General features: G+C 47.3%; 1 protein-coding gene across 1 annotated transcript in view; it reads right to left on the bottom strand.

Moving 5' to 3' along the window:
- The window catches only part of BPI (bactericidal permeability increasing protein), a 34,486-nt gene extending 14,330 nt beyond the window's left edge, over positions 1–20,156 (bottom strand). The window contains exons 1-7 of the mRNA XM_021921064.2: positions 19,918–20,156; positions 16,594–16,708; positions 15,216–15,344; positions 13,619–13,780; positions 12,336–12,399; positions 6,004–6,067; positions 4,156–4,247 (exon numbers count right to left, since the gene is read on the bottom strand). Coding sequence (XP_021776756.2) covers positions 4,156–4,247; positions 6,004–6,067; positions 12,336–12,399; positions 13,619–13,780; positions 15,216–15,344; positions 16,594–16,708; positions 19,918–20,131 — 840 coding nt within the window. The 5' untranslated portion in view covers positions 20,132–20,156. The remainder of the gene's footprint in view (positions 1–4,155; positions 4,248–6,003; positions 6,068–12,335; positions 12,400–13,618; positions 13,781–15,215; positions 15,345–16,593; positions 16,709–19,917) is intronic.
- Positions 20,157–20,947: the final 791 nt, after the last annotated feature.

Genomic DNA, 20,947 nt, shown 5'->3' with positions numbered 1-20,947 from the left:
TGAAGTTAGCAAAATGGGAAAAGAGGTCAATTGTTTTGAGTGTTGTGTGTGCTTTAAACTGATGCTATCTAGTGTTTGGTGAGAGCTTCTAGGGTTGCTTTTTATGTTTCTGAAAAGCAATTCGGCAATATGTTGCAAAAGCAGATCATTTTTTAGCAAATAAATGTTGAGCTTAAAAAACCAAATTATAGATGGATACATATGGTAGGATAACACTTATGTAAAATTTAAAGGCCCATAAAAAGTATAAAAACACAGGCAAGAAGAACACACACCAACATCATCAGCACGGTTCTGGGGTGTGGGGAGAGGCACTCAAGGGGGCCTCCTTAGTTATTTCTACAATGTTTTTTATTTTTTAAAAAATCAGAAGCAAATATGACAAAATGGTAAGATTTCTCAAATCTGTGTGTTGGGTACTTGGAAGTGTATAGCATTCTCTGTACCTTGTAATTATTTTATTACTTAAAATTAACAAACATAACCTCCATATTATGGAATACATGCAACTCTTAATAATAATAAGATGGACTGGGCGCAGTGGCTCACGCCTGTAATCCCAGCACTTTGGGAGGCCAAGGCAGGTGGATCACCAGAGGTCAGGAAATTGAGACTAGCCTGGTCAACGTGGTGAAACCCCATCTCTACTAAAAATACAAAAAATTAGCCAGGTGTCGTGGTGCGAGCCTGTAATCCCAGCTACTGCAGGCTGAGGCAGGAGAATCGCCTGAACCTGGGAGGCAGAGGTTGCAGTGAGTGGAGGTCGCACCATTGCACTCCAGCCTGGGCAACAAGACAAAACTCTATCTCAAATAATAACAATAAAGATGGACCTATGTACTGACTAGAAATCATCTTGTTAAGTGAGAAAAGCAAGTGGAAGAACAGTGTGTACCCATTCATGTAGATCATCAGCAAAATCTAGATGGATTTTCTTTTTTTTTTGGAGACAGGGCCTTGCTCTGTCGCCCAGGCTGGAGTGCAGCGGCCGGATCTCAGCTCACTGCAAGCTCCGCCTCCCGGGTTCACGCCATTCTCCGGCCTCAGCCTCCCGAGTAGCTGGGACTACAGGCACCCACCACCTCGGCCGGCTAGTTTTTTGCATTTTTTAGTAGAGACGGGGTTTCACCGTGTTAGCCAGGATGGTCTCGATCTCCTGACCTCGTGATCCACCCGTCTCGGCCTCCCAAAGTGCTGGGATTACAGGCTTGAGCCACCACGCCCGGCCCCCATAGATGGATTTTCTTATGCATTTATGTGAGTGCTTAGAACCAGGGACCTGGGAAGTTAACACACTCCATGGTTGTCAGTGATCAACTCTGGGGAGGAGCCCAGGAGATAAACAGGACCTTTCTTATTCACTGAAGATAATTACCTATTGTTTTAATCTTTTCCTCTGTTGTATCACTTAGATATATGTGGGTGTTCATTTTTTTCTTTCTTAGTATGCCATTTGGTCTAGCAATTCCTCTTTTAGGGAATGCTCAAGGATGGACAGAGACACAATTGCAAGGATGATCACTGCAGCTTTGGTTACGTTTGTAGAAAAAAATGGAGAGCCCAAGTGTCCCAGGAGGGAGCACTGTACTCGTACCTTATCCCAAGCTGTCCGCTGAAAAACCAAGCAGCCAGTAAAGGGCTGCAAGAGGATATTTTGTGGATGGCAAAGATGTTCCTATTACATGTATCGATTTTTTAAAGTTGTAAAGCAGAATATATAATATGACTCATGCAAAATATATATCTGTGTGTGTTGTCTGTATGTGAGTACATGTGTGTGCATTTTTTCCTGTTTCTATATTGTGGGTTTTGTGTGTATTTGTTTTTATGCCTACATATGTGTACATTTGTTTCTCTCTCTCTGTCTCTCTTTCTGTGTGTGTGTGTGTGTGTGTGTGTGTGTGTGTATGTTCCTCTGTTTCTGCAAAGACAAGGGTTGGAGGGATCTACACTTGTTTATTGATGGTGCTTATCTCTAGGTTGTAGACTCGGGTAATTCCTCTCTCTCTTTTTCTTTCTTTTCCTTCTTTCCTATATTTATTTCTGAATTCCTCTGCAGTTTCTAAATTTTCTTTTTCACATTGAATGTGTTTTGCAACAAACAAACAAACTATAAACAAAGAGGCAAATCACCAATGTGGAAGGACTGAAGGAGGCACAATCCAGGATGAGTTTTAGAGTGGGACCCACCCTTGCGGGGGTCGTAGGGAAGGCTGCTCTTGGAGTGACAGCTGAGCGAAGACCCACGTGGAGTACTATAAGAAGCCAGCAGGGTAGAGGTGGGCATTGGGAAGGAAGGGAGTACCAGGCAGAGGGAACAGCTAGGACAAAGACCCTGAGGTGAGAGGAAGCTTAACCTGTTTGAGGAAGTGTAAGGCCAGTGTGCCTGGTTGGACGGTGGTGAGTAAGGGAGGGAGCAGCATGCAATAAAACTCCATCCATCCATCCATCCATCCATCCGTACATACATACATACATACATACATACATCCTTCCTTCCATCCGCCCACCCACCCACCCACTTATCCATCCATTCATCCATCCATCCACCCACCAATACACCCACCCACCCATCCACCTACCCACTCACCCATCTACCCACCCACCCATCCATTCATCTGCCCACCCATCCACCTACCCATCTATCCATGCATCCATCCATCCATCCATCCATCCATCCATCCATCCATCCATCCATCCACCAATACACCCACCCACCCATTCACCTACCTGCCCACCCATCAACTCCACCTCCACCACTGACCATTCACCATCCACCCACCTGTTCCACTCCTACCCATTCATATCCACTCAATACAATTCCACACACTCCACCTGCAGGCATTCCACTCCCACTCTCCCACTCACCCATTCTACCCATAATTTTCCAAATTCCATTCATTCATCTACCCACCCATCCAACCACTTATCCATCCATCCATCCATCCATCCACCAATACATCCACCCACCCATTCACCTACCCACCCACCCAACTCCATCTACCCACCCGCCCATCCATTCATCCACCCACCCATCAACCCACCATCTATCCATCCATCCATCCATCCATCCATCCATCCATCCATCCATCCATCTATCCATCCATCCATCCATCCATCCACCAATACACCCACCCACCCATCCACCTACCCACCCATCCACCTACCCACCCACCCACCTACCCACCCACCATCCATTCATCCACTCCACCTTATCAACCTACCTTATCTATCCATGTATCCATATCCATCATCCATCCATCCTCTCCATCCATATCCATCCATCCACCCACCACCACACCCAATCAATTCCATCCACCACTCCACCACCACCCACCCACCCACCCACCCACACATCCATTCATCCACCCACCTATCTACCTACCCATCCATCTACCAATATACCCACACACTCAACCATCCACGTACCCACCCACCCATCTACCCACCCACTCATTCTTTCATCCACCCACCCATCCACCCACTTACTCATCCATCCATCCATCCATCTATCCATCCATCCATTCATCCACCAACACACCCATCCCCCATCCACCTGTCTACCCACCCACCCATCCATCCACCCACCCACCCATCCAACTACCCATCCATCCATATATCCATCCACCCATTCATCCATCCAACAAATAATTTATTGAGCACCTGCTATGTGCCAAGCATTGGTCTAGGTGCTGCACATATGGTAGTGAACAAAGCAGTTGCAGCTCCTTCTCTCTCATCATAGTGAGGGAGACAGACTTGAGACCGTGTGTGTGTATTGGTAATAAAGCAGGATGTGGGGAAGAGGAGAGAGCTATCTCAGTGAGAGTGATCTGGGAAGGCCTCTCTAGGAAGGGAATATTTGAGCAAAGATTTGAAGGAAGCAAGGGAGAGCTGTGCGGAAACCTGGGGAAGAGCACCCAGGCAGAGAAAAAGCAAGGGCAAAGGCCTTGGGGATGGGCAGGCATGGTGTGTTTCAGGAATGGCGGGGAGGCCAGTGTGACTGGAGCAGGGAGAGGCGGGGAGAGTAGAGAGGGTGGTAGTGAGTCAGATAGGAAGTGGGGGACATTATAAAATTTGTTTCCAAGGACTGGGGAGCCCTGGAGTGTCTGAGACAGAAGTGTGAGGGTGTGTGATTCTCAGTGTCAGCCTCACCTTCATCTGTACATCCAGGGTCTCAGCTGTGGTTGTTGGAGGTGCCACCAGCCCATAGTTGATTCCAGCCACAGCATCTATTTTGGTCATTACTAGAGAGAAAGATGGACCATGAGTTAGCTTCCATGGCATCATCCCTGGAAACTGAAATGCAGGATCAGAATCCCCTAAAATTGATCAAGAACTACAGTGCAAGTTCCATTCCCACCTCCTCCAGGGAGCCCTCCTTAAGGGAGCGCGCCTTAAGAGAAAATGAACCCACACCCCACATTCACAGACACCCCCTTACTCTCTTCTTCCAACAGCCCTGAGATGAGTGGCTAAGACACACGATCAAGGGCACAGAGAGACCTAGGCTTGAACCAAACTCTGGATGACCTTGGACAAGTCCTTGCACTTCTCTGAGTCATTTTTTTGTCATTTGTAGAACAGAGAGAATCCTAGTGACCTCAAAGATGCTGGGAGGGTTTTGAGAGAAGGTGGATGCCCAATGTCCTGTCCATGCAGAGGCTCAAAAGCCAGGGAGGATCATTGTCAGGATCATTGGTAATAGCCCAGGCTGAGCCCTGGCTGGCTTAAGTCTGAAGAGTTTCTTTGTTTCCCAGCAGTAATCAATGAGAGTTAAATAAACATCAGCCCTTCCTTTATCCCTTTCCTCAGTTAGCAGAGAAGAAACCAAGGCTCAGAAATCCAAGTTGTCCAATGATTGCTGAGGGATGAAGCTGGGATTCAGACCAAAATCTTTTTCCTGCCTCATGAGGCCAAACCCTGGGCACTGCAGCTGCATCAAACCTGCCCAGGATGGGCTCCTGTACTGGAGGAAGAAAATGCCTCTTAAATGGGCATATACTATGTGCCAACCATGCAAGGCTTCACAGCGAGGTAGTCCTGAGAGCAGCTGAAAGCCCCAGCTCTGGAGTGAAGGAAACCTTAGCTGCAGATTTGGATCTTGCTTCTGCCTCTTGATGGCTTCATGACTCTGGACAAGTCTCACCTACTCTCTGAGCCTCAGGTTCCTCATGTTTTTTTTTTTTTTTTTTTTTTTTTTTTGAGACAGAGTCTCGCTCTGTCACCCAGGCTGGAGTACAGTGGCATGATCTTGGCTCACTGCAACCTCTGCCTCCTGGGTTCAAGCGATTTTCCTGCCTCAGCCTCCAAAGTAGCTGGGATTACAGGCATCTGCCATGAGGCCTGACTAATTTTTGTAATTTTAGTAGGGACAGGGTTTTCCCATGTTGGCCAAGCTGGTCTTGAACTTCTGACCTCAGGTGGTCCGCCTGCCATGGCCTCCCATAGTGCTGGGATTACAGGCGTGAGCCCGGCCAGGTTACTCTTGTTCCATTGTGAGTTACGGGCTAGGGGACAGGGGGATTGGGTGAAAAACGAGGAGAATAATGCTTCTCTCAGGGAAGTGTTGGGAGACTGAGAGGGGACAATTTCCTGAGTGCCTGCCACAGTTCTTTGCAGCTTGCCAAGTACTTGAGGGTGAAGATTACTGTCCCCATTTTAAGGACATGGAAACTGAGATCCAAAAAGAAGTGAGCAATATCAGATCTCAGGCCAGTCATGTGTCTCTGGCCTTAGAGAGCTGGGGGTATATGGCTGTTTGGCCCTTGCAGAGCTAAGGGAATGAGGCGGTATGGGCTGTTTGTCCTCCTCACTTCTGGACCTAGCACAAGGACTTGATCCAATGCTAGCTGCCACTTGAACATAACCTACTACTCTTCTCATTCCCACCCAGGCCCAGGGCTGTCTGGGAAACTTGCCGGCTCCATCACATCCACCCTGACGTCCTCACACCCTCCCCCTTCTGTTCCTTTCTATCCTTGATCCTCATCCAGCCCTCACCTGGCAGAGTCTGGAAATAAGGTTGCAGCTTGGAGGATACAGAACTGGTCACTTTCTCACAGACCTGGGGAGAACGAAACAAGTAATCAGTAAGGTCTTCTCATAGTGAAAAATGTCCCTTGGCAATAATGGGCCGATATGCCTTGCTTTCCTTGAATGTTTTCTTGAAAATTATGTAGCCAATCAAGTTTCCCTTTTCTTTTTGGCCACCAGGAAGCTCAGAGTTGAACATGTGGCTTAGCAATAATAACTGTATATGACTGTATGGCCTACATAACTGCATTCTACTTCCTGCCCTGTGTGTGGAACTTTCCTGATGGGTGTTTATATTTTCTATTTTATAAGGTGATTTGTTGTTGTTGTTGTTGCTGTTTTGTTTTTTCTTTTGTTTCTGTTTGATTTTGCTGTCTCAGATCCTTTGTGGAATGAGGCAGTAAACAAATACGAGGTAGTCAATGGCCAGCCTTCCCTTATCTGGGCTTCCGGGAGCATGGGCAGGCTTTCTACTGAACTAGGTGGGCACCCTCACATTTGATATGTATGGCCAGAGAAGCCATTCCCTACCTGCCTTTGCCACCCCACCCCTATCCCCCTGTCCCCTAGCCCGTGACTCACAATGGAACAAACACTAGCCTGAGAAGATTTGTGTTGGGTCACACACTGATTTTGACACTGAGAAAGTTGTTCCATTTATCTAGACCTCTCTTTCTTCATCTGTAAAATGGAATGTGGCAAATCATATTTTTCTTTCCATTTGCTCTTCTGTAATGTGGCCTTGCCACACCCCCACGAAGAGATGGAGTCTGTGAACTTGCCACTAGAATCTGGGCTTGGTGACTTGCTTCTAAGCAACAGTACACAACAATACACCTCACCTTTGTGTAACTTCAGAGGTGAGGTCGTAAAAGGTTATGCAGAACCCACTCAATGATATGAGAAGCCCAAGCCCCGTGGAGGGGCCATGGTAGTGGCTTGGGTCAATAGTCCCAGCAGAGCTGAGACTTCACGTCTTCCTAGCCCAGTCACCAGAGATGGGAGCGAGGAACCCTCCAGGTAATTCTAACATGGAACTTTTGAGTCTTCTGAGGTGAGGCCCCAGACCTCATGGAGCAGAGAGCTCAGCCATCCCCGTCATGCCCATCTGATTTCCTGATGCACAGAATCCATGAACATTAACAATGCTGGTTGTTTTATGATACCAAATGTTCAGTTGTTTGTCTTCAAGCAATAGATAGCTGGAATATAGGATTGAAACCACAGCCTTCCCCTCACTAAGAGACTGGGGCTGGGGCTGGTGGTCAGACAAGCTCCTTCCCTCCCTCTCCCGATGTTGTTCTTGAATGACCTTCCCCTCAGTAATCCAGCAGAGTCTCTTCAGTCCTTGCCCTTCTGGACTACTGGGTAGCTCCTGGTGTGGTTGCCCATTCCCTTCTAGAAACACTCCTTCTAGAGTCCTGTGACCAAGGCCTTCTGCTCTCTTCCTATCCCCTACAGGCTTTTCCCCAGACTCCTTTGCAAGTTCTTCCTCCTTCACTGAAGACGTGGGAGCTTCTCTGGGCTCTCTTCCTGGCTCCCTGTCCCTTCCACTTAGGCTCTCTTCTTGAGCCGTTTCAGGCATCCCCATGGCCCCTGTGGCAGGTGCTGCAGCGCCCCGCCCACACTCTCTGGACCGTGCTCAGAAGTGCCAAGAAGTTAGGTCTCTAAGAACAGCCTTCAACGAAAGAAGGCTAGGAGGTGGTAGGCAAATACCCCACCTTCTTCCCGCTTCTGGAACAATTCTGAGGTGTGCTCCCCACCCTTCCTCTGAGAATTGCCAGCAGGACTGAGTCCCAGTTGCCCACAGTGGCAACCCACTCAGTAAAGCCCCTTCCCTGCCTCCCGACCTCCTCACGGCGCTGCCTGGGAACCCCTCCCAATAAATGACTGGCACCCAAACCCTGTCTCAGCATCTGTCTTTGGGAGCCCAGGTGAAGTCACCTCCCCTGCTCCCAACATGTGGCCAGTACCCAGGCCTTACTTTGCAGCCCAGGCTTATCTGAGCTCCAGTCTGGGGACCCAGATGCCTCATAGACAACTGTCCCTGGGTGTCCTACTGGTCCCCAAGGCTGGCACATCCCAAACCAAACTCCTCAGGTTCTTACTCCTCCTTAGGGTTGGCTGCACCATCTGCCTAGAGGTCACCTCTATCCTCCCCCATCTCTCCTTCTACACTGTCAATCAAGTTATTTTTCCTGGGGGATGGAGGGAGGAAGGGGAAGGAGTGAAGAGGGGAAGATAAAGAAGGAAGAAAGGGAGAAAAGGAGAAAGGGAAGGAATGTAGAAAAAAAGTAAAGAAAGAAAAGAAAGAAAGAGCTGGGCGCAGTGACTCATGCCTATAATCCCAGAACTTTGAGAGACTGAGGTGGGTGGATCACTTGAGGTCAGGAGTTCGAGACCAGTCTGGCCAACATGGTGAAATCCTGTCTCTATCAAAAGATACAAAAATGAGCCAGGCATGGTTGCAGATGCCTGTAATCCCAGCTACTCAGGAGGCTGAGGCAGGAGAATCTCTTGAACCTGGGAGGCGGAGGTTGCAGTGAGCTGAGATTGTGCTACTGTACTTCAGCCTAGGCAACAGAGTGAGACTTCATCATCAAAACAAAACAAAACAAAACAAAAAACAAAACAAAAGAAAGGAAGAAGAGTGGTAAGAAGGAAAGGAAGGAAGGAAGGAGGGAAGAAGGGAAGGAAGGAAGGAAGGAGGGAAGTAGGGAAGGAAGGAAGGAAGGAGGGAAGACAGCAGTGGGAAGGAGGGAAGGAGAAAATTTGGTTTCCCTGAAGTGTGTTTCTACCACATAAGGCTCTTGAAGTCTTAAGAGGACCTGGACTGGCATTCTCCGAGGAACCTGCGCCTCTTCTCCAAATGACCCAGGAACAGAGGGCCGCACAGCTGGCAGCTGGGGCCCTGCTGGACTCCTGAGCTACACCTCAGGCATTGTCACCAGTGTTGCTCACCTATCAGGGCCAACAGATGGCTCCAGATCACAGCAAATCCTGATGGGAGCCCAGGTCTCTCCCTGCTCTTCCCTTCATGCACACTTTGTACTGACACAGGCTCTTCCTTCTCTCAGACACCCGTCCTACACACTGTATTCCCTGGGGACAGACTCCCTGGCTCACTCCTCACCATTTCCAGCCCCTCCTGGTATCATGACATCTCATTCCTTCATTCATTCATTCAGGCCAGTACTTGCTTCTAAATCGGATCTTATGATTAAGAGCAAGGTTCTTCTCTGAGGCAGGGTAGCCTGGATTTGAATCCAAGCACTATTACTTCCTCTTTCTGTATCTCAGTTTACTCACCTGTAAAATAGGGATAATCATGGAATCTCTCTCACAGGGGATTAAGTGCCAGAATGTGTGGATTAAATGCTGGAATCCATGGAAAGAGTTCTTAGCATAGTGTCAGATCACTGTAAACACTCCGTATATTATATGGGCCAACATCATCACCATCCCCACCACCATCACCATCACCATCACCATCACCATCACCATCACCATCACCATCATCAACTTCACTATCACTATTGAAACTGCCCAGGATGAGCTCCTGCCTTGGAGGAAGAAAATGTCTATTAAATGGGCATATGCTTACCACCATCACCATCACCATCATCAGTCCCACCATCACCATCACCATTATCATCATCCCCACAATCACCATCATCAACCTCACCATCACCATCACCATCATCTCCACCAATATTTATTACGAGATATTATTCTTTGATTTTTACTTATTATCTTTATTTATTATTATTATATTTTTTAATATTATTTATTAATATTATTCTAATGACATTATTAATTCTTTATTATTACTTATTCCTGATTATTCCCGGACATTACGACATTTCATTTATTATTCGACATGACATTATCTTTATTATTATTATTTATATGATTACTTATAATTTTATATCATGACAATTTTATTTATTAATATCTTTATTATTCTTATTATTATTACGACATTTATTTATTATTATTCGACATTACGACATGACATTATTATTATTACGACCTTTATTATTACGATATTTATAATTTTAGATTACATGACACTTTACGTGACATGATATTACATTACTTACTTACGACATTAATTTTACGACATGACATTATTCTGATTAATTTTATTTGATTATTATTTATTAATTTTATTTATTTATTATTATCTTTATTTTATTAATTTACACTTTATTTATTATTACGACATTTATCTTATTGTCTTGATGACTTTATTTATTACACTTTATTTATTGACTCTATTTATTACGACATTATTACTTATATTTATTCTATTATTTCTAGACATGACATATTTACTATTAATTTTTATACCATTAATTTTTACGACACATGACATTATTTACTACGACATTATTACGACATGACATTATTGCCATTTTTATTACACATTAATTTTAATTACTACACTTTTATTTATTACTTATCATGACACATTATTTCTTTAAGTGACACATTACTTGTCTCTTTACTTTATCTCGACACTTCATTTTATTACTTATTGTTTACTTATTATTCTTACTTTACACTTTATTTATTAATAAGCACCCCACGACACACACACCAACAGTGAAGTGACATTAGCTTGACTGCTATAGAGGCCACTTTTAAATGGTACTAAGAAATAATTGTAATTGTTCCAAATGTTAAATATATCTCAACACTCTTCTCAGACTATTACTTGATTATACAGACAGCTGAACTGTGGGTGAGCTAGCCTAGTGAGTGAGCACATTTTCTGCATTATCTCATGAATCCTTATAGTGCCTTGGTGAAGAAAGTATTAATGTCCTCTTCTTTTTTTTTTTTTTTTTTTGTGACAGAGTTTCGCTCCTGTTACCCAGGCTGGAGTGCAATGGCATGATCTTGGCTCAGCGCAACCTCCACCTCTGGGTTCAAGCAATTCTCCTGCCTCAGCCTCCCAAGTAGCTGGGATTACAGGCATGTGCCACCACTCCCGGCTAATTTTGCATTTTTAGTAGAGACAGGATTTCTCCATGTTGGTCAGGCTGGTCTTGAACTCCTAACCTCAGGTGATCCACCCACCTCGGCCTCCCAAAGTGCTGGGATTACAGGCGTGAGCCCCACGCCCGGCCTAATGTCCCCATTTTACAGATGGTAAAATTGTGGTTCAAGAAAGTCAAGTCATTTCCTCAAGGTTACACAGCTAGTTAAGCCCTGGAGCCAGGGCCAAAACTTACCCCAAGATGCTACCCTGAGACTTTGGCTGGGGATTGTCCTGCTCATTGGAACTGTCCCATCTAATCCCAACCAAGCCACTGGCTCCACTCTTGCCATGTGACTCTAAAACCCATTCTATAGTCCACTGTGTTATGCATTTTGACAAACATGCATTGATTTCTTGCTTTTTAAGCTTTTGACACAGTATCTTCAGATAGATGATCTCACATGATTGATGCCCCCCTACCTGTTTAGTGTCTTTAACAAGGAAACCAACGTCTTCCACCTAGAAGACCGCACGAGCCTCCTCAGTGGTCTCCTTGCCCCTACTCTTGGCCTCTCCAGTCATTCCCACAGCGGACAGGGAAATTGTTCTAAAGCACAGATCTGGCCAGGTCACCCCCTTGCCTAAACCTTCAACGACTTCCATTGCCCTCTGGAGAGAGCCAAAACTCATTGCTTTTTGAGACAGGCTCAGATGATTCTTAAAAATTGATAATTTGTTAATGGAAAACTAGCTGAATGAATGGCCTCGTCCCTTATCTGAAGTATCTGGGTTGCGGGTTTAGGCTGTGGGCATGGTTGGAGGAGTGCTGGCCGACACCTGTCCCTTGTATTAGTTCCAGCCTCAGGGAATGGGCTACTACTGGGGTTTGGCCAAAGCCCAGAAATGTAGCTTCATCAATGGCATTTGTTCTGAATGGGGAGCATCAAGGAAGGAACTCGGGGTGGGGTGGGGTGGAGGAAGGAGTCTACCAGGGGTATGGGAAGAGAGGGAGGCAGGAAGGGAATGGCATTTTCTCAGCAGGGAGGAAGGCTGGGGAAAAGCAGAGGTGGCCCAAGCAGGCATGAGGGAAAGTTTGTTGGGAGTGTGGGAAGTGATCATCTCTTGGTCTCTTGGTGGATTCTTCAGCAAAACATACACGACTGGCTTTTAGAGCTGGGGTTGTGGTTTCAAAGGGCTATAAGGACTACCAAGGGGTCTGGAGTGACAGCAGAGTGTCCGGAGAAGGGGGAGGTGTGTGGTCACTGAGGGCCCTTCCCCTCTGTTCGCTGATGGGGCTCCAAGCCCCTCCTACCTGGCTGTTTAACTTGTTTCGAAGCGTAGACTCAATTTTTTTGCGGAAGAGTCGGATCAGCCACCTAGAGATGGACAAGTAGGGAGATAGATGAGGCTTTTCGGTTGTCCCTGGGCTGGATTCAGGAGGCTGCATCGTCTCAAAAGCTTTCTTCCCTCCTGGAAACAGGCCTTGGCACCCTCGCCCCGAGCTCTAACTGCACACATACCCCATCAGATGCTTGTCCCCGATTTAGTGACCTGTTCATGAGGCTATTTCCTGAATCCCTGCGTGGTTGGGCCCCTGCCCCAGTCTCATTCCTCACCAGCCCCTCCCTCACTGCACACCAGCCACACTGGCCTGCCATGTCCTCTCTCCTGTGTGTCCTCCCATCACCGTGCCTTTGCACATGCTGTTCCCTCTGCTTAAAACACCCCCGTCCCTAACACCTCCCTAACTAATGCCTACTTATCCTTTCATCTCAGTTCAAATGTCATTTTGCCAAGGAAGAATTGGCCTGCCCCCAGATGGGGTCAGAGCCTCCGGTTCTCTGTGTTCATACAAGTTTGTACCTCTTTTTTCTTAATTCTTATCTCCTTTTGTAATTCTGTGTGAACCATTCATTCATGCAATGCTTTGGTTAATGATTTTCTTCCCCACTGGGCTGAAAACTTTAAGAGAATAGGACTGTGTGGCTGAGTCTGGGGTGAAATAGACCTGGACTTGAACACTCACCAGCTGTAGCAACTTAAGCTATTGCCTATCTCTCCATGCCTTGGTTTTCTCCCCAGAAAACGGGGTAATAATAGGCCGATCTCACAGAGTCATGGTGTGGCTTCAATGAGATAATGAGTGTGCTCAAATCAGTGCTGGGCACAGTCAGCCTCTGACAAATATTAGCTCTTACTAAGTTTTCATTGGTCACTCATTTCCTGACCACATTGCACAAGCCTGGTGCAGATCTGAGTCTCACTAGATATTTGTTGAATGGATGGATAGATGAATGCCTACAGATTTGTGATGACAATATAATTTAGTGCATATGTAACGTGCTTAGTATGAGCCTGGGACATAGTAAGTGCTCAGTTAAGTCTGCTGAATGAATATGGAATAAACAAATGATGCCTTGAGAAAGAGAGTGTCTGCTTCATCTGTGGACCCCTGCCTCCCGTGCCATGCCTGAGGCCTCTGAGCAAGGCCTGGCATGCAGGTGGCACTCTGGGTGTGTTTTCAGAATACAGGGATGATTGAGAGAGTTGTTCTTTAGGTCCCTCCTCCCAGCCACAGCCCTTTGGAGCCCATACCCCACTCTGCTCTTTGAGATGCGCACGTGGACACTGTTGATGTGGCTGCTGCAGCTGGAGCAGCTGACGGTGGGCTTGCCTGATGTGGAGTTACTGCCCAGCTTCAGATCAGCCGAAATGGACACCCCTTCTACGCTCAGGTCAAAATTGCCGCTTGTTTTTCTGGAGAAAAACAAAGAGGAACGTGGAACAAATCCTTTCTTCCCACTGCCATTCAAACTTTACCCCAGTGCTGGAGGGCGGGTTTTGTTATTATCCCCACTCCAGGCGAGGAGATGCAGTTCAGAGAGAAGAGGCAGCTTGCCCAAGGTCACACAGCAGCTGAGTGGGACAGTCAGGATTCCAACCTGAACTCTGAACTCATGTCTGACTGGCAGAAACCTGCTCTTAACCACTGCCTCAGCTGCCGCCCCAGCTGTGTGGCCTTGGGCATGTTTCTTACCTCTCTGAGCTTCCATTTCCTCCCTCAGACCCTGGTTCAGCAGTCAGACACTAGAGTGTGTGTCCCAGCTTTGCTACTAAAAAGCTGGGTGTTTGGGGCCAATGACTTGCATTAATTAATGGCACCATTAATTCAGTAATGAGGTTAATAACTCCTCCCTCAGGGATGCAATGGGTTTTGGATAAGACAGTGGACATTCTTTTGTTTTTGTGTGTGATCAGCCAGGGAAAAGATAGATGCAAAAGGGCCCAGGGAGAGAGTTAAGTGATCCTTGTTGTGGGAAGGAGACACACCGAGCAGTTCTTGTAAGGGCAGGCAGACTCACGCCCCTTTCATTCGCCAGGGCGGTTTCTCCTCCATTTTCCTCCCTAGATTCCCCAGAAAGGAGACCTTCCTAAAGCGACGGTCACTCTGAACCACTGTTAGTGGGCAGGGTAGCTGTGGGGAGAGCCCAGGATTTAGATTCGGAGCTGTAGTTTGGGTTATTTGCCCCTATTTTTCACCCTCCCCTGCATTCATACCCTTACCATTGCCTATCATGGCAGGGTTGAGGAGGGTGCCTTTGCTTGTCCTTGACTTTGGGCTTGGCCACGTGAAATGATTTGGCCAGTGTTATATAAGTTCTGAGCCTGGGCCTTAAGAGGACCTGTGTGTTGCTGCTTTCCCTTTTTGCACCTCTGCTATCACCAAGAGTATGCTCTGCATAACCCACTGGTCCAAGGAGAAGGAGACACAGGTGGAGCCAAGCCTCCTTTGCTAAGCCCAACCCAGGTCAGCTGAGCCCCAGCCGACACACAGATGTATAAGTGATGACAGCTGATTGTTGTTTTAAGCCACAGAGTTTGGGATAGTTTGTTACACAGCAATAGCTAACTGATAAACAGAAGAAATTGAAAGTTCCACTTAGCTTTCCACCGGAAGCCACGTGCACCAACTCAGCCTTGCCAGTATCCTGCACTGAGATGTGGATAAATGCTCAGTTATTAACCAAGGGTTATGTAAAATCTTCTCATGTGTAGAATTTCCTGAGGAACCCTGTGGCAACAGGTGGTCACAGGCAAGGCAAACATCGGGCATTCCAGAGGCCCTGACTGTCTAATCCCATCCAAATATCACCAAGAGCGCACCCAACAAACCGCAAGCGCAGAAACGCACATGAAACGTTTTCGCGCCTTCCATTTCCCGCTGATCTTGATGTTGGCGTTGCCGATGGAAAACTTAAGGCCCACATTGGGCACCATGCTTATCTGGGAACTGGGAAGCTGGAATTCACGGATGTCCATGCTGCAAAGGAGAAATGTGAATTTCATATAATTTCATATAATTCTAGGTGCCCACATGAGGACTTGGTTAATGGTTAATGCAGACTCATCCCCCACCACCTGGTCCTTCACTCCGTCCATTCCAGGAGTTCCAAAGCTAAGACAGCAGCCTTGACAAATATGTAGGCAACTGGAGTGGCTTAGGTTTTGAAGTCAGAAAAAACCTGCATTTAAATCCTGCTCTTTAATATACTCTTGGGTTACCCTGGGCATAATTACCACGAGCCTCAGTTTCCTCATCTGTAAAACGGGCACAATGATCTCTATTTTGCAGGGTGTGTGACAATCAATGAAGATAAAATAGGAAGCCCTTTAACTGGAAACTCTGTATAGGAGAACTCTGTATAGCTCTGTCTTGTTTCGCTATTGCAGCCCCAGAGCCTGCTGTGTCAGACATACAGTGGGTGCTCAAAATATCTGTGAATGAATGGGTGTACAAAACTCTGTAGAGGACTTTCATGGGTTTTCTGCCCAGTGCACAACCCCCTTCTTGTGATAACAGAACTACTAGATTATTTAGGGGAAGCCCCTCCCCACATCTGTTCCATGCCACTCCAAAGAAAGTTGATCTTATGTCCATCTTCAGGGTGTGGAGCTTGCAACTTAGGCTCGGCCAAGTAGTGTATTTCATTCCCTGGCTACAGTGATTGGCTCAGGGCTGTGTACGTAACCTAAGATAGGCCAGTCAGAGTGAGTCTTAGGGCTCTCCATTCAGAGTGCTGAGCAGGAGATCTAGCGAGACTTACTGGTGACTGTCTTGCCTGTGGAGGGGATACACTGCCTGCCAATTGGGCCTGTCCAAGGAAGTGATGCTGAGAGGTGGCAAGAGAGGAAACAGGGCCCAGTGGCATGTAAGCCTGCCTCAAGCTGAACCCGAAGCCAGGCTCTTCCAGTGACTTTTCAGTCATGTGAGCCAATGCATTCTGCCTTAAGCCATTTGGGAAAATATTTTCTGACCTTGAAACCTGGCACATTCTAATTGATAAACGGCACAGAGTTTGGGGTTTCATGACATTTCCTGGGAGTTGTGGTTTGTGTGGCTTTCTCCACGCTCAGCTGGGAGGTTGCCTCTCCTTGGGGTGATGTAAACACAGGCTTTGGGATATGAAACTCTGTGAGTTGAGAAGTTTGTGGCTCTGCGTTCTAGCTCTTGGTGGTCCCAGAACACCGCAAGTCCTGCAAATCAAGGACTGAGCTCTGGCGGGCCTCACCTGTAGAAGCTATAACGCCCCTTCCCAAGAAGCTTGATCTTAAATCTTCCTGAGTAGTCAGGAATCTTGATCCTCTTCAGCTCCTTCTGCAGCGCGGCCGTTCCCTGCTGGCTGGCTGAAGGGAGAAGGCAGGGGTGACAGTCAGAGGCACGGCCTGGAGCAGGGGACAGAGGGGCACGGCAGGCTCTGGACCCTGGGCCCCTGTTCATAGCATGAACAGTGGCACTGGAAGGGTAAAAAACAGGGACCAGTTAAGATTTCCTAGAAAAGGCCAAATAGTAAACTGACCCTTTATAGGAAACCAAACTGCCTCTGTCACAAATACTCAGCTCTGCCGTTATTGCACAAAACAGCCATAGACAATATCATGTTCTTCTGTGTGCCTGTATTCCAACAACACTTTATTTGTTGGCATTGAAATGAGAATTTCATATAATTTTCACATGTTGTGAGATAGTATTTTTCTTCTTTTGTTGTTGTTTTGAGACAGGGTCTCTCTGTGTCACCCAGGCTGGAGTGCGGAGGCATGATCACGGCTCACTGCAACCTCGACCTGCTGGACTCAGGTGATTCTCCCACCTCAGCCTCCCTAGCAGCTGGGATCACAGGTGTTTGCCACCACACCAGGCTAACTTTAAAAAAATTTGTTTAACATTTTTGCAGAGATCTGGGGTTTCACCATGTTGCCCAGCTGGTTTCGAACTCCTAGGCTCGAGTGATCCTCTTGCCTCAGCCTCCCAAAGTGCTGGAGTTACAGGCCTGAGCCACTATGCCGGACCCTTTTGATTTTTCCCCATCATTTAAAGATATTAAGACTATTTTTGGCTTATAGGCCATGCAAAAACTGAGGGCTATAGTTTGCTGACCCGTGGTCTAAAATATCACCCCTGAAACACCCAGTTATGCATCCTACTAGTATTTGTTGGATACTTAATTTGTTATTTGCTCTATGCTACACCCCCCCAGATCCCCCACCTCTCTGAGTTTTGGGCTGTCTCCCCAGGGCCTTTGCACAAGCTATTCCTTTTCCCTAAGAAATTATTCCCTCCCATATTCACCCGGTCAGCCTCTAGTCAGCTCATTTATCACTTCCTCTGGGAACCCTCCCTGGCCCAGTAGATCAGAGCAACACCCTGTGTCATTCTCATGATGCTGTGGATGGCTCCTCCAGAGCCCCCGTTACCACTTGTAATCATGCATTTATTCACATTACTCTGACTAATGTCCCTCCCCTATTGCATGTAAGCCCCTTAGGTCAGCAGCAATCTGTTTTATTTACTAATGTGTCCCCCATATTCCCATTGTGCCTGACACTTTGAAGGCACTTAAGATTTGTTAGATGAGGCTGGGTGCGGTGGCTCATGCCTGTAATCCCAACACTTTGGAAGGCCAAGACTAGTGGATCACTTTAGGTCAAGAGTTCAAGAGTTCAGCCTGTTCAACATGGTGAAACCCCGTCTCTACTAAAAATACAAAAAATTAGTTGGGTGTGATGGTGCGCGCCTGTAATCCCAGCTAGTTGGGAGGTTGAGGCAGGAGAATCACTTGAACCCCGGAGGTGGAGGTTGCAGTGAGCTGAGATGGCGCCATTGCACTCCAGCCTGGGTGACAGAGCGAGACTCGGTCTCAAAACAAAACAAAAAAAAGATTTATTAGATGAATAAATAATGTCCTAATGGCAGGAATTCTACCACCAGTTATGACGTGGCTAATAGCATCAAAGAACCAATTAAAAGGCAGACACATTACCTGAAAAGGAATAAGTAGTAAGATGAGGGAGCCCAGACTTTGGGTTTTCTCGGAGTCAGTTAGGAAATAATAATATCGATGAAATGTATTGAGCTTTACTCTGTGCCAAGCGCTGTTCTAGGCTCTGCGCATGTATGAATTTGTACAATCCTAGGAAGTAGGTCCTGTCACTACCCTCATTTCACAGATAAGGAAGCTGAGGTTCAGAAAGCTGACGTGACTTGCTAGGGGCCACACAGCTGACAAGGAGCAGAATTTGAACCCAGGCCTTCTGGTCCCAGAGCCCATGCCCTAGAGAAGGCTTTCTGGGGGTTCAAAAGTAAATGACACATAACTGGTCACTGTGTGGAGGGAAAAAAAATGTGTGGTGTCCAGGATCTGTAAGTTGACAGAGACCAGGCCTCGAAGGGTCTCAAATGCCATGCCAAAGGATCGGGATAGCTTCTGAAGGCAGTAGGCAGCCACAGAGAATGTGAGCCAGGGGAGGACATGAACAGATTTGCTGCATTTCAGAAAACTCACTCTGATTGGCACAAGGGGATTGGGTAGAAGGGGAAACTGAGGCTGCTATGACGGAGCATGAAGACCACCGAACTTAAAGACCCTGACTGAGCCTCTGCTTCGACAGGCTTCAGAGCCATACTCCTTCCTCCTAGCTCTTCTGTCTTGTGTGGCCTTCTGTCTGCAGCTCTAGGATTCAGAGACATCCTGCTGGGCTAGATGGGAATTCAGGGATGGGATACCAGCTCCTCCTGAGTCCTGTCTGTTTCCCGAGGGCACCCCAACTGGAGAGGCTCATGCCTTCCCCTTGGTCTGATTTCCCTGGGGCTGGGTATCACCCACTGCTCTGCAGGTCATCTCTCTGCCACCAGGAGGCAGCATCGAGCAACCCCACGCTGGGGCATCAGGCAAGACCAGAGCTCACATCCAGGTTGCCAGCTTCTCGCGTGTAAGTGTTGATAGCAGCAGTTTGTCTTACACAGGCTGAAGTGAGGGTAAATGAGATGGTGTGTGTAAGGTTCCTAGCTCAATGCCTGGCACAGGTTAGAGCAGGTCAGCACAGGCTGTTTCATGCCTTTCTCTCCTCTGCCTGGGCCTGGGTGAGTGGTCTGGGGGGACCCTCTTTGTGTCACCCAGCGGAGCACTGTGCACAGTATGGCCACCAGCCCCTGCACTAGGGAGAGCACGGGGTGGGGAGGTCCTCCCACACTCTCCCTCTGCATCGAGAAGCAAATGGCAAGGCTGAGAACTGGCTTTAGAAAGAAGAGAAGGGCTTAGAAGTCCAAAGTGGAGGTTGCAAAGAGGGAAGGAGGGGACCATGAGGACCCTCAGGGGTCTGAGCACTGGACTTGGAGTCCTCTAGACCAGTTCACCAATCCCAGCTCTACCATCCCAGCCCTGTGATCTTAGGCAACTTGCTCTGCCTCAGTTTCTTCATATATAAAATGGGGGCAAGGGGACCTGCCCTGAGGAGCTATGAGTATGCCAGGTGATGGGTCTAAAGGGCTGTACACAGTAGATGCTCAATAATTGCTCCTCAGGGGTGGAGAGGAGGGAAGGGAGGCATCTAATTACCATAGTCCAGGCCCTTCTGGGAGATCCTGACCATGACGCCAGGGTTGGTGGCCGCTGTCACGGTGGTGCCCACAGCAACCAGCACCAGCAGGGATGCCCATCTCGGCACATCGTGAAGGCCCCTGGCCACGTCCTCTCTCATCCTCCAGAGCTGCCAAGACCTCAAGGCCTTGAGGTGGGACCACAGAGCTATAAAGGAGTCCACTGGGGACATGCAAGTCAGTAGAATGCGGAAAGGAGGAAGGAACCTGGCAAGAGTGGGAGAGAGGGAGGGCAGCTGTGGTTTTCCTTTGTGGTTAGGGCCCCACAGGCAGGGAGAAGTGCAGCCTGGGAGGCTCGCATGTGCATGTATGCATGCCTGTGTGTGCATGGGTGTGCATGTGTGTATGTGTGTGTGCAGATTGGTTCCCCTCCCTAAGCACCCCATCCCCCGCTCTGTGCCCCCACCCAAATGCCCCCACCTACCGACTCCCTTGAAGCTGGGTGGCACAGACATAAGGATTCATATTTTTCTTTCTACTTTTGATTTCTTTTGTATTTTGGATAGTAAAACATTTAAGAAAACAGATGCTTTAGTGTTTTCTTGTCCTGAAAGGCAGTAGTGGTAATGATTAAATGCTCACATTTTAGAGTCTAGTATCTTGGCTGTGGTTTTACATCTTAGCGCTGTCTATTTCTCTAGTGGTCTGACCTCAGGCAAACCCTTTAACCTCTCTGAACCTCAGTTTTCTCTTTGTAGAAGAGAAATATATAGTACTGCTCCCTCTCTGGATTGTGGAGAAGGTAAAATGAGCTTAAAACCACGTAAAGCATTTAGCACAGTGCCCGTGCAAAACAAATATCCAAATACTTAATGTTAATGTTACCCTGATTTCAAAAGTAATCCATGTTTATCGGCCAAAATTTGAGAAAGAAACAAGAGAATACAAATTACATGTAACTCCCTCTTCCAGAGACAAGCCAAAGTGTATTTTAGAGCATTTCTTTTCTCCCTCTGTTGTTGGTAAGCATAGGTAGAGGGTCCATGTTT

This window comes from Papio anubis, chromosome 16 (genome assembly GCF_008728515.1).
Source record: "Papio anubis isolate 15944 chromosome 16, Panubis1.0, whole genome shotgun sequence".
Classification (NCBI taxonomy): domain Eukaryota; kingdom Metazoa; phylum Chordata; class Mammalia; order Primates; family Cercopithecidae; genus Papio; species Papio anubis.
Note: the sequence above shows the minus strand (reverse complement) of the source record. Positions and strands in the feature narration are given on the sequence as shown.